General features: G+C 40.4%; 1 protein-coding gene across 1 annotated transcript in view; it reads left to right on the top strand.

The window, feature by feature from the left end:
- Positions 1-12088, top strand: part of CFAP99 (cilia and flagella associated protein 99) — a gene marked incomplete at both ends in the record, with an annotated part of 51751 nt that extends 39663 nt beyond the window's left edge. The window contains 3 exons of the mRNA XM_084266853.1: positions 1095-1300; positions 10083-10245; positions 11921-12088. Of these exons, the coding sequence (XP_084122979.1) occupies positions 1095-1300; positions 10083-10245; positions 11921-12088 (537 nt within the window). The remainder of the gene's footprint in view (positions 1-1094; positions 1301-10082; positions 10246-11920) is intronic.
- Between the last annotated feature and the right edge of the window lie 2543 nt (positions 12089-14631).

The raw sequence follows: 14631 nt of genomic DNA, 5'->3' as shown, positions 1-14631 counted from the left end.
ACTTGCGGGGGTAGGACGAGGGGTGTTAAGTCAAGTAAATATATCCCAAACTTCTTGGGCTTATTACTGATGCACACCAATTTATACACCCAAGACTGGGCTTTGCCCACTTTTGCAGAATTTCCAGACCTTGGCAGCATCCAAAAATCTGTGATCTTATCACTATATCAGAAGCAGAGTACCTGAAAATACTCTTCAATTTTCCTTATCCATGCTGAAAGAAGAATAACGTAGAATAATATAAATTGACACTAGCAGTTTTAAATATAATCCTTTAGGTTTTCTCTTTCCTTTCTTTCATGAGTATTCAGATGAAGATCTCAAATTAAAGAATATCCATGGCTAGTCTGCAGAAACTATACAGAAGATGTCTTCCTTCCATAAGGCTGTTGGAATAGTCAATATGATGCTTTGGATTTATCTCCTGCTCCTCTAAATAGAACTGAGCCATTAATGGATACCAAAGCTACTATTTTTGCAGCCACCAGATATATCCCCCATCTCATTTATCAGATTTTTAAATACATCTAATGTTAAAGTGTGAAATAAGTGAACAAGAATAAAATCAGCTGTACTTTTACTCTCTTTGGTTGCCTTTATGGCTGTTGCCATCACTTCTCCACTTCTTTTCCAGCCAAAGGTGGAAATTCTCTTTTTTCAAACTCAAACTCACTCCACCCATTTGTGGAGAAATACAACTGAACAGCAGTGGAAAAAGCAGGGGGAAAAGTGAAGGGGACAAAGAACTGTTGTAAACCACAGATATTGTGATTTACTTTGGAAATAGATAAATACAAAAAATGTCTACTCCATTCTGATTTTACAAAAAAATCATACGTTTTAAAACTTCAGAAGTCTAGTTAAAACTGATTTGACAGCAGATACATTGCGTTTATGATTAATCTACAGTCTATTTCAATGCTTTTTCATGAGCCTTGTGGTCTACACCTTAAAAACAGTCGGTAAATAGGTTACTTGGAAGTCAAAATATATTCAGCATGATTTGGAACACAATCAAAATATTCTGGTTTTACTCATTTACTCTCCCCTTGGTATTTACAGTGTTATTTAAACCTATATTTCATGTTCTCTAGACTGGTGGCCATGGTTTAATTTGTGAAATGTCAATAGTGGAACTACGTGAACGCCTTGCTCTACTCAGAGAAGCACAGAAGGCAGCAGAGGAAGAGAAGAGAGACCAGATAATTCATGAAAAACAAGTGAAGGAACAACTTCTTCTAGACAAACTGGACCAGATTTCCCTGTTCAGAGCAGAACTTGGACGAGCAGCTGCTTTAAAGTCAGTATAAAACAGCATGTGGCATTCAAGACATTGCAACTCAGTTAAAATTTTGCTAGCCCCTTGAGGAGAAAAACAAGTAGAGAGCAAAACACTGCCCTTGTATAAGTCAGCATTACTTTTGTCAAGGATTACATTGGGGCCAGAATTTCCTTTTTAGTCTTGAAAATGATTTGCATCAGATTTAACAAATCTTTTTCATCATTTTGAATTTATGGTTGAAGACACTCCGTAGGCTAGTGTTGACAGTATTGCCCCAGGACTCAAAGCCAGTATTATATATTGAGAAAGAAGCTCTGCTTTTCTTCTGTTCCTTTTCAGCTAATCAGCACTAATTTGATTTTATTAGAACCATTCAAGCTTGCTACTTAAAGTAGTTTCTCATTTTCATCTAAACCAGTACATTGGGGTTGTAGTTTTCTTCCTTGAACTTCATTTGTTATGTGAAAAGGCAGGCCTTATTTTAGAAGTTAAAATATTTTTGGAAGGAGATATTCTGATAACAATAATAAGTTATAAATTAAATATATTATACCAGTAGATCAAAGAGAAAAATCTTAGCTTACAGGCTCTCTGATCAATTTTCTATTCATTATTCATATTTATTATTCATGATCATATTTATTATTCATTGTCATAAAGGATCCATAACCATCATAGATGCTTCATGTATGCAGAAGACAGATCCCTTCTACAAAGGGTTTAAAACGGCAGTTGAGCTATTTACAAATGAAGCTGAGCAGGAAGAAAGCCCGTGTAAACACGTAAAATACAGCACACCTCTTGATCTTCTGCCATTTTTACTGCATTGTGACTTTTACTGCCATTGCTTCCTTGCAAGTTGTCTTTCACCTTTTTCTTTTGTGAGTTTGAGGAGTTAGTCCTTGCCTGGCCGTATTTATTTTGCAAACAAACATTCAGGCTGACGTTGTGAAGGCATATTCTAACAGGCTACAAGCACATGTCTTTAGACATGTCATAGATTTGTGTTTATTGCTGAGATACCAAAGGTGGCTTCTTAGACTTCAGTTCGTGTTATTGACTTAGCATTCAGTTCTAAATATCAATTACAGGAGGCTGTATCGATGTATTCATTTAACTACTTTTCACTAGTGCCAGCTCTAATTTGGTTTGTTGCTGACAGTTAATCTCCAAAGACTGGGGTTTTACTATGTTAGGACTTAAGAAGATAGTTTAATGAATTTAATGAATTTAATAAATCAATACCCAGATTGACTGTATAGATCAGTGACGCTCTCTTCCATGGCATATATAGAGAAAAGATTTTAAGACAACAGAACCTGAAATGGAGACTACAGAACCTGAAATTGCTAAACATTCGGTGTTGTGACAGCCTGTGGGAGCAACTTAAGTCACCGCTTTCCAGCAGAGATGCACAATGGCATTAAGAACTTATATACTACATAAATCCTGGTTCACTTAAAGAATCATTTGTTACACAAGATGTCCAGGCTATGAATTTTGTATGGTTCTGGGTTCCTTTAAAACACTCTCTGGCTTAGTTCGGATCTAAATCCATTCTGATCCTGGAATAAGCTAGGCTTGAATAAGAAACTAACTTTGATTTATTTTTTGTCCTGACATTTGAAATGTTTTTTAGAACAGACCCACATGCCAAAGGTGGTAGAATCCGAACAAAATTAAATACTTCATTTACAAGCTTCTAGTCAGACTCCTAAGTCATACAGTAATTTTAACAGAGCCACATTTCCTCTCCAGATATAGAAAATACAAAGTTTATTCTAGAAGTTGTAAGACATTGAGCATCTACCATAAAGAGGCATCATCAAACTATACCAGAAATTTTGTTCTTTGGGAGTGTATTTAATGCATTTTCACACAGAATGCTAATCTATGGTGTTATTTCTGTTAATACAGGAATACGACGTGCTGGCCTACTGACAAATGCTAGACACTTTGATTCAACTTCTGCTTTTCTCTGAACAAACTATAGGCTTTGTGTTTTGAACCTGATTTACAGACCTGGAATCTTGAAATATCTATCAAGTCAGTGTGATTAGGCTGCACAGGAGATGTAAAAAGCAAAATTTATGTTTATAGAATTAGTTCGCAGTTACAGGGATAGAATAGCAAATATTACTAATGTTCCTCATAAGATAGCCTCATGCATCAATATAAAACTACATGTTGTATCTTAAGTAGCACTATGTGAAAGTCAACTGCTAATCAGCTGAAGTATGGCAGCTAAGCTTTGCTGAACTAAGGTGCTTCAGTTAGTGTCAGCTGGAGTTTAATTGAGGGCCTACCGAGCAGGTTCCTTCCAATGTCATTTACAAACAGGCACACATCAACACACTGAATCACAGAATCATAGGGGTTGGAAGGGACCTCAAGAGATCATTGAGTCCAACCCCCTGCCAAAGCAGGGTCCCTAGGACAGGTCACACAGGTTGGCGTCCAGACGGGTCTTGAATCTCTCCAGGGAAGGAGACTCCACACCCCCTGGGCAGCCTGTCCCAGGGCTCCCTCACCCTCACTGGGAAAAAGTTCTTCTGCATGTTGGTGCTGAACTTCCTGTGCTCCAACTTGCAGCCATTGCCCCTTGTCCTGTCCCCACAGACACTGAAAAGGGGCTGGCCATTTCCCCCTGTGTCCCACATGTAAGATATTTATAAACATTAATAAGATCCCCCTGTTAGTCTTCTTTTCTCAAGGCTGAACAGCCCCAGTTCATTCAGCCTTTCCTCGTAGGGGAGATGCTTCAGTCCTTTAATCATCTTTGTAGCCTCCTCTGGACTCTCTCCAGGAGATCCCTGTCTTTTTTATAGCAGGGAGCCCAGCACTGGACACAATACTCCAGGTGGGGCCTGACCAGGGCAGAGTAGAGGGGGATGATCACCTCCTTTGGCCTGTTGGCCACACTCCTTTAATGCACCCCAGAAGAAACACATTTAGCAACCATATAATGAGCTATATTAAACAAAATAGGAAATGGAACATGAAAAATTACAGAGAAAGCAGCCTTTAATAGAGTGCAAGTCGTGACATCCATCACAGCAGTGGCTTTGTGAGTGCTTGCAGAACGCTTAAGAATCAATTCAGTACGTACGTAGGACATCCCTTTAATTGCTAGAATTTCACAGTTTGAAAATCAGCACTGTCATGTAAAGTGGACAAACATTTGAATTCTCAGGATTCAAACATAAACACCAAAAGATTTATGAGTGTTTGAAACATGCTAATAATGTACTAAAGCACATGCCTGCATACTTCAGGTACAATTCCCTTTTATTCCCATGAGGCTACATCTATTCCTGCAAGCAATTTAATGCACTAAGCAACAGATCAGAACAGTTAGTCCTGTGGCTCCCACCATCCACATTATCTGTGGACTTTACTACAGCTTGGCATTGGTGTGGTCTTGGGACTGCCTGCTCTTATCACCCAACTCTGTGGTTTAAAGCTGTCCAGAAGAACATCACGAAACTTCCCATTCTCAATTCCTGACTCCTCTGCAAGCCTGCCTCGTGAACACCGTGCTGCCCTGTGCTTGTCTCACACAGATGACAGCAGCACTTCCATGCCCCCCTAGCCACTGGCTCATACTCTAGGTACACAGAAACCATCCTTATTTCTGTTCTTGCTCATGTTTGTTTCTTACCCTGTTTCTCGCCCTGCTCATTTTCAAATGACAGGATGATGCCCATTGCCTGAGCCTCCTCCCCTCTCCTAGGTCAGGGCAACATCCAGGGGAAGGTAGCAGCTGTTCTTCCAGGGCAGCGCTCTGATGGGACACTAACCTGCCCTGACTTCCTTGTGTATGTGGAAGAAGAATCAGGAAATTGCCATGAGGAACAAGATGCACAGACTCCCACCAACACACAAGTTTGCCATGTCCCCATTTCACAGCTGTGGCAATGATATAGCATGCTGGGGTTGCAGCACTGGATTACTAATGATGGTATTTGCACTGGGGTGGCAAAACACTCCTTTCTCACCCTTTCACTTGCCAGTGCTCAAACCCTCCTTGCCCACACGCTGGTGTAGCACTGCTCTCTTGGCCTGAACTGGGGCGTAGTGGGAAATAGTGTAAGGGCAGCCATGGCAGGAGGACAAGGATGGTTATGAGGAGGGAGAGGAGAAAAAGCAGAAGGGTGGGTTATGGATGGATGACTGTGGTGGTCCTGTCCAAGTAGAACAAGCTGCCTGGAGTGTCCAGGCCTGAGTTAAGGGTCAAAGGGTGAGGAGGGGAGAATGGAGCTCCATCCTCAATAACCTCTGAGACGCTCTGGCAGCACAGACAACCCTGTGGTGCAGCACACAACTGAGGGAAGGGACAGACAGCACATGGAGGTGGAAAGATGTAACAGGAACACGTGCCACGCTATTTCTGTATGCGGCTGTTGTGTCAGATCTTCAAAAACATAGTCTAGAATAATGAAAAAAGCTGCATAATTAGCAATGAAAGGGACTTAGGTTTCATAGTTCATAATATTTGTGATTTCATTAATTTAGGAAATTTCATAAATACTTAAGAGTTCTGTATATGTTTGCAATAAACAAGTAAGATTAGTCCCTACTGTGGGTAATGAGTTCTTTGCTAGCATTGAAAGAGGAGGAGGAAAATTATCAGCAATGATGAATCAGAAATTTAAATATGTGAAGAGAGGCTGTAAATGAGAGACAGACTCTTCTCAGTGGTGCCAATGAGAGGACAAGGGGTATGAGAAGACACACAGGAAGGTCCCTCTGAGTATCATGGAACACTTTTGTACTGTGAGGGTTACCAAAGCAGTGGCACAGGCTGCCCAGAAAGGTGGTGGAGGCTCTGTCCTTGGAGATACTCAAAGGCCATCTGGACACGGTGTTGGGCACCAGCTCTGCGTGGTCCTGCTTGAGTAAGAGGGGCTGGACAAAGTGACCTCCAGAGGTGCCTTCCAACCTCAACCATTCTGTGATTCTGTGAATGAGCTTTGCTTATACAGTTTCATAATCTTTATTTCGAATGAGGCAAACACTGTTATGAATAGCAATCACTTCCACGCCTAAAATTGGGTGCTCAGTGTGTTAACTGTTTTGGAAGGAGTCGGATTATGAGTGCTTAAATCCCTTACATCAGTACAAAACAGTAATCAATCTAATAGTGTAGTGTTCTTAAATGTCAAAATAATGACTCCCCTAACAGGCAATTGTTAAGTTAGATACATTTGTTTTCCTCACTGCAGTAACTAAGCATATATAGTGCGGGACAGAAGAAAGGCAAGGCACTGAGAAGTACAGACCCAGTCACTGAGACACAGAGTATGAGGAAATAAAAAGAAAATTGGTTTTTTGCATTATAAGGCAATCCCACATCTACTTTTAAATACGTGTTTGTGTTTATTGCACAAGACTCCACTTTGTAAGGTGAGGTTATGAATAGAGCCCTGCCTGCTTCCGCTGGTATTTTAGTGCCTAACATGGTCAAATAGCCATTTTTACTCCATCTCCTACCAGTACTGTGTCAGCTGAGAGCTCTCGTACATCTGTCTCCTCAGACTTTTGGTGCACAGGTCGAGTTTGAAAATGTAAATAACAAGCAGAAGGTGGTTTTCAGGAGGAACCCTCTTTGCAAATCTTTGGATTCACCATTTTTCACAGCTAATACAAGTGTCCCAAGTGTTTTCACTTCCTACAGGAAAACCTTTAGTGCTCCTTCAGTTCTAGGCCAGGCAACCTGCTGGAGCTAGAGTCCATTTGTGCAGATGCTAAAATTGCAGAGCAGGTAGATAGTTAAATAATTACAAGGCATATGTACAGAAGAAAACACTGGACTGCCAAACTCTAGGGCAAGTTTCTGAAACATGAAGTAAAAAAATACTTACATATTTTTACAATTCATTATCTTCACTAAGGAAATCATTAAGACTACAAATATGGAATGTCAACTGCAGTTTACAATGCCTGGAATATTGTTTTAAGTAGAAAGACACATTTTACCCATCACCAATGGAATTGTTTTGTACTTCACCGTAGTGAGACAAAATCTTTCTGCTGTTGACTGTACACATAGCTTGCACAGAAAGTGAATTGAGAATGAAATTGGTGGTAGATAAAGAAATGTTCACTGTTTGCTTTGGTTTTCACTGTTTGCTTTGGTTTTCACTGTTTGCAGTGTGGCTAAACCACCACATTTTCATATCCATATTCTGCTGAATCTTTCAGAATTCCCTTACTTCTCCTTCTCAGAGGGGTTTATATGTACACCCCACATGAAGCACATTCAAGAATCTCATCTATTCCTTAACACTAAATAGTAGTTTCTGACAAGGTCACTAAGCAAAAACCAGAGTTTGTTAAATCATTTCAAATACACACAGACCAAAAATATGGCCTTTTTTTCCCAAGTCTTTGGTAGTGAAATCTTTTTTTTAATTATGGCAGACTCACAAAGGGATGGTAGATTCTTATCAAAGACAAAAAGAGAAGAAAATGAACAAATTATCTTTTGGGGCAAAGGTTTGACATTACATTTTAGGAACTAGTATGCTTCTTAAAGATTGGTTTGCATTCAGTGTGCTCATTCAGTACCAGCAGCTGGAAAATAAAAATAAAATTAAAATAGGGTCTGCATATATATTTTTTCATAAATTATCAAACAATTTTCTACTGAATCTGGAGAGGATACTACCCCATTCTGACTGGCTGTTACCTTACTTTCTTAGGAAACATGTGATATGGGGGGACAAAGATCCTATTAGGTTTTTTCTGTCTTGAGTCCTGAGAGCTCGTAACCGACAATCACAGAAAATCAGAATTTTAAAATTTCTTCTTTCATTCTTTCCTCTCTGAGTTCCCTTTATGATGTGGTGTGGCATGAGAAAATCTATGGGACTGGCAGCTTTTTGAACTAGCATAGATGACTGGCACATGACTTCATATGGAAGAGTCTGAGGATAAGCAACTATTTACAATGTTAATTCAGAAGCAGCTGCTGCTGCTTCATGATGTTAAACCTCGTGCTGTATTTCCTGTAATTGTATTTACAAGAATCTGGATTTGCATGTAATGAAAGGTTTTGTTGCTTATTTCCACTGACAATATTTAATCATCAAGTGTTTACATAAAATGTTATTGTTATATTCTCCTATATCCCCTGGAATGCAATGCCTTGTTACAATGCAAATAGACATAATCCCTCTTCTCAATTAGATTAAATGATAGTACATGATTTTTAGATTCACAGAATACTGTTAAAAATTAATCTCAGTGTAGCAGAGTATGTCACAGTATTAAAGAGGATAAGGAAGTGTTATCCTAACCAGACAGTATGACACAAACAGCAGAGAGATTCAGGAAGTGTTGCTGGAAAGCAACTGGAAGTAAGAAGCCAAGCTAAACTGTGGCCTTTGTTCAGAGCTCACAGCCACATTTCAGAATGTAACACAGGCCAAATCTCTTCAGCTGTTCCTGAGGATTTGGGGAACTGTAGTCCAGAATGGCTGCACTGAAGAATGCTTGTTGTCACAGGCAATGATGGAGTTTTCCATCAATGAAGATGAATCATCTAACAAGGCAGACAAAAGCCATCTCTCCCAAGATGAAAGAAGTACTTGGATCCCTGGAATCTTGATATACTGGCACTTTTTAAGGCAAATTGGTGGGTTTAGCATCAGAAGGAACTTCTTCCCCTTCCTCCAGCTCCTTCAGACAGTATGCCTTATACTGAAAACAGTGTGGTGTAAGACCCAAGAGTTCTGTTGTAAAATCACTTCCAGGGGGCAACCTGTCTGTGAAATTAGCCCTGTCACCAACAGATAGCAGTTACAGGACTGCTCTCAGTCACCTGGAGTCTTAGAAGCATAGAATCATACTTCATCTGGTTTCCAATAAAAGCAATTGTAATGTTCCACTGCAATACAAACAGACTTTACAAAAGTATCCTTGCCAGCCGAGAGAGGGCGTCAGGTCTAACCTGGCACATGTTACATAATTTCCTGTATTCTCTGGTAGCTCTGAATTTGGCTGGAGGATCACAGCTGCTCATGACATGATAATAATACTACGGCTTGATCATGCTGAGCCAAATTCAAGGGCAATCCTGAATAAGAGAGAAGGTTGGGTGTTAAATGAATCCCTAAACAAGGTGGTGTAATCTACACAAAGAAGTTGTGAGTAAACTGTGCCAATTGGGGCATAGTAAGGAAAACCAGATAAAATGTAAACTCTGGGGACAGAAAGAATAGGTACAGTAGAAGGGAAAAAAAAGGGAAACTGTCCAATAACCTCTGTCTTATGCCTTACTGTTATGCTGCACATGATGTTATCAATTTATGCTCACATAAATCCACTAACCTTAATTAATACATCACTATCCAATAGATTCTGAATCTGGGCATTGGGATTACACAGAAATGAATATCTTTTGTTTGCCAAGGAATGCAGTGATCAAGATGAATACTAATGATCAGATAAAAGGAAAAGTCCATACTTCTCACATGTAAAATGTGCACTATTATCACAGGTTTTACACATGCTTTTGCTAAAGAATGTCATGTCAGGCTTGAAATACTTCAGATACTGCCTTCATGGCATCCCGTGGGAAGAAATTATGCTATACTGTTTAGTAATGCTGTTCTGTAAACAAGCAAGTTGTGAATACCACATTCATTGAGCTATATGATTTAAACCTGTTCTGAGTCTAGCTGGTTCCCAGAAGCAAGAGAAAATTCATTATTTTCAAGGTAACGCAAGCTCACATGGATTTATTCTGTGGGTTGATATTACTTTACCTTCTCCTTGCTTCTTCTTGGTTTTGCAGGCAAGAAGAAAAGAAAAGCAAGTCCCGTTCTGGTGAAAGGCTGATGAAAGACGAACGCATTTTAAACCTGCAGAGAAAGATTGTGGAGAAAACAGTGGAGCGTAAAAAGCAAGCAGGGCTCTTAAAGATTACCCCCCAGAAAAACAGGACTGCATCAAGCAAGGTCTGGGAGTTACATACAGAGAAAAGCTCTGAAATAGACCTGCTGTTCACAGACCTTTGCCCAACTGCCAGCGCTGGCAGGGGGGCAGAGGCAGATGGTGCCATACATGACTGGCAATAGCGATGCCCCGCTTCCTGCATGGGCATGATTTTCCCAAACTGTGGCCTTGACCTCACTCTCTTGTCACACATTCTGCTACCACCGAGCAAAGCTCACCCATATGACATCTAGCTTCCCACTCTTCTTGCCACACTCTCTCATCCCCCCTTTCTCCAGCTCTTGTCTTTCCTGGTCTCCCGTCACACCAAGCCGGGATGGTCGCCCCCTCTCACCCGAGGTCTGTTACAGTTTATCATTCCCATGGTTTTTACCCCTCCTTTCCTCAGGTCCCACGACATGGGATGGCAGCACTGATAGGCCTGTAGGCTCTACACAGGCCCTTTGTGTTACTCTAAACTTACTCTAGATGACAGTGGATGTGGTGCCTAGGGACATGGGCTAATGGTTGGACTGGCAGCGTTTAGGCTTAGTTGGACTTGATGATCTTAGAGGTCTTTTCCAACCTAAACATTTCTGTGATTCTATGATTCTGAGTGTTTGCTGCCTTCAGAATCCCCATTTCAGGCAGGCAAAACCTGCAGGTGCTTCTATAGCTTTCTATGCTGTCCCTTTCAGCATAGAAAACATTGAAGACCCATTTGAAGAAAGCATTTCCTAAACTGGGATGGCTTTCTGAACTGGGGTTTTGACTAAGTGCTTAAACACACTGCTGAATAGAGTCCAGAGTAAAGTAGAAGCAAAAAATGCAGACTTCAAAGGAAAGCAGCCACATAATCACAGATGTGGGACATTTTTTAAATTAACAAAGATGAATTATAAATTCCTGACTAGAAATTTGGACTACCTGATGGGGGTCTGTATGAGTGCTCTGGTGTCATATGAATGAACAAAAAAAAAAGTTTGAAAGTTGAAGTTAGATTTTGATCTTAGCTTTACACAGTGAGTCTCTGAAGGTGCCACAGTGCCACAGTGGTTTAATGTTCCACTCAAATGCTGGGACATATCTTTTCTTTTTTTTTTAAAAAAAGGAGGGGAAATAATAAAAGAAAAAAAAATCCAGGTTACTATAAATTATTTAGCTGTTTTTTGGTGTATCTTCCATCAGTGCTGTTCAGCTCTACATGACCTTATCCAAATGTTACCAGGAAAGTGGCCCAATTCTGGTCAGACCTTTATTGTTGAACTACATATTGCTGAAAACGGTGCTAGTGTGACTACAGGAGAAAGGTGTTTTCTGTCATTTTAATCAACAAAGCAGGTGAAATGTAGCACTTTTCTGTTTGTTTGGAGCCTTTTTGGGAATGCTCCCTAGTGAACTGAGCTTTTGAATCAGCAAACCAGTATAAATCTGGTAGGATTTGTACAACTGTTAATTTATGGCTTCAAGAATAAACTATTGGCAAAGAAAGAACACATAATTCGTCTTAAACCAGGGAACTCGCTCAGGTCACCCTTCTATTCACCCTGCCTGGTTGGATGCTGACAAGTTTCCCAGTCATGCTAGCAAATGAACTGTGTTGCCATCAGCCAGGTTATCAAACTGAAGTTTGGTGTATCCTCTAAAAACAACCACTGCCATCTCTACAGTCTGGTCATCTGTGTGTCTTTCCTGCAGGATTCTTTGCAATGGAACCACTGGAAAGAACTGGAAGAGAGTCGGGAACGACAGTTCAAGATCCTTCAACGTGGCTTCATGGCCAGAGAAACAGCTCAGAAAATGGCTGCCTACGAGGCAGCAAGAAGTGGAGCCACAGTCTGTATACTGCGCTCTGAAGTCAAATAAAATACTTTTGGGACAAATTCAGGCCTGCTGGACATCTTCCAGTTGGCCTATTGACTACAAGGTTGAATTTTAATATTTTTTTTTTTTTACTTCTACAGTGTAATTAGAAAAATTTGGGTCATACTGGCCTAATAGAATAAAAATGACGGGGGGGGAGGTTGTAATGGAGTTTCATTTTTAAGCTATAATGATAGATTTTTTGCTGTTAGAATCAAAAGCTTTAGGAAACTGAAACATTATCATCAAGGCTTCCACAGCAGAATAGAAAATATCTGGGTAAGAATGTTGAGGTCTATATTTCTGTTATCAGTGTATGCTATGCCATGGTTTGATTTGCTTGCCCTTCAAAACAATAAAAATGAGGGCAAAATCCAAGCAATGTTTGCTGACATGCAAATCTTTTCAGGAGGCATGGTCAGCCCAACTTCCTAACATGTCTTCTTCCATGACAGTAAGTGTGTGTACAAGGTTCACTGGTTTCAAAATTGGTTTTAGAAGATGAGGGAAAAACGGTTTAGAAGGTTTAGATAATATGATAGCCTCCAAGAGCCAGAAACTAGCCTCAGTGACCCAGACAGACCATCCCTCTATTCACAGATGCAAGTCTCTTCAGTCTTTAAAAAGTGGAAGAAGATAACATTGTTTGATCTCTTTGGAAGCTGCTTCCAGAAAAAGTCAGAATTCTGTTACTCACCTAGAAGACTCTGTAAAACAGCCTTTAAATCACAAGACTTACTCTAGGCAGAAAGCCAAGGAGGATATAAATCTGAATTAAAATCTGCACAGCAGTAAGACTATGTAATGTATTTCTATTTTAACTCGATGCCAATTACTAAGTGTTTAATTATGGCTATTGCAAATATTTAAATTGAAGGAGACTGTCGCTGACATTCGAGTCAGGCAGCTGCTTTCAATGTTCTCACAACATTACATTTCTCACTTTTTACTGAAGGAAGCCTAATGGAATTCTTTTGTTGCCATCTAGCTGTGAAGATCACTTCCACAATCTGCAGGCTGATAAAATGGGCAGGATTTTTCATTCGAAGTAAATGCTACAGCAGTGGCAACGCTCACGCTCCGTAGGAAGAGTTAAGGAACATAGGAGAGTGAAAAGAAGGAATCCTAGTAGGAGAACTTCAGTAGAGGACTGTGATCACTTAAAACAACAAAGCCTTCGTGGCAGAGAGTTTATCTTCCTTTGTGGTTGTTCAATTCTGTTGCACTGTATCCCAGAACAGCAAAACCAAGTAGTGACTGGAACACCCGGGTTTTCCAGAAGCGAGCAATTAACAAGGCTGACATCATGGTTTGGGATGTTGCATAGCTGAGTAGTTCCCCTTAAACTCTTTGATGTGTCTTGTGTTTTGAGAAGTATAAATAAATAAAATAATTAAGCAAATAGATAGGAAGTTGTATTTAGGTAGGATACACGGACATTTCAAAACTCAATCCCACTGCATGCTTCTTCCCTTGTGATACTGGCTCCAGATTTCAGAATTCTTACTGAATTGCAATCAAGCCGATTCACAACTGTTCCCTTCTCCGTATTTTCTCTGCTCTCAGATGAAAGGATGGAGGAATAAAGGAATCTCAATAATACGGCAGTGGAATTTTTACCTTCGGAAGTCACAAATAGCCCTATTGTTGCTTTCTGATCTGATGCATAAATTCATCTAACATAAAAGAATGTGACTCTTTTGGGGAAAAAAATAGAAATATAATGCTAGATTGATATTTTTAGATCAGTGTAGCATATTGATTTTTCAGTGATGTCAGGTAATTAAAAATACCACATTCCTCCTGACAAACATGGGCAATTTGATACCGGAGGCAGCAGATCCTATCCAGAACCACTCTGCCTCTCGACACTTAGAGCACCTTCTCTAGTATCCCTGTCCCAGCAGCGCGGCCCACAGCAACCTGAGGCGACCCACTGCAGAGCCAGCAGAGGCCTGGCAGGACCTGTTAGCACTGAATTACAAAAGCAACTCTCAATGCCGTGGGAGCCAGGCGAGCTTTGAAGCAACACAAATGCATTCACACTGCTGCCTCAGGTGGTGTCTGTGGCACAGACCCCCCCCACAACCTTGTTAATCCACACATGGATTGGGAAGAGTCCGCAATCCCTCTACATTCATCACCACTCCGGGAAACACAGGTAGATGAATAATTCATGATTCATTTATTGAAACATTTGTTATGCTATCTGCAGCCAAGATGATGAGGGTAAGGGAACAAGGCTGAGTCTTAAATGATCTAACAAAATCGACTTACAGAATCAGAGCTTTCACCTGTCTGATCTTACTGACAGACCCATTAAGAAACCCCTTTAGTGCCAAAAGCTGCACATTCCAGAGGTCTTTTTAAGTGCAAATGAACAGATCACAAAAGCCTTCACATAATGCTAGGTGTTAGGAACCCACCCCACATGAGGAAGATGGAGAGATTTCAGCCCTGCCATGCACAGCACATAGGATGCTATTCTGTAACACACAGTCTCTGGTTCTGGTAAGAAAGCAAAGCCCATGCTGAGTGACTTCCCG

Source organism: Gallinula chloropus (genome assembly GCF_964237585.1).
Source record: "Gallinula chloropus genome assembly, chromosome: 7".
In the NCBI taxonomy this organism is placed as follows: Eukaryota; Metazoa; Chordata; class Aves; order Gruiformes; family Rallidae; genus Gallinula; species Gallinula chloropus.
The sequence above is the reverse complement of the archived record's forward strand: the minus strand, read 5'-3'. Positions and strand labels throughout refer to the sequence as shown.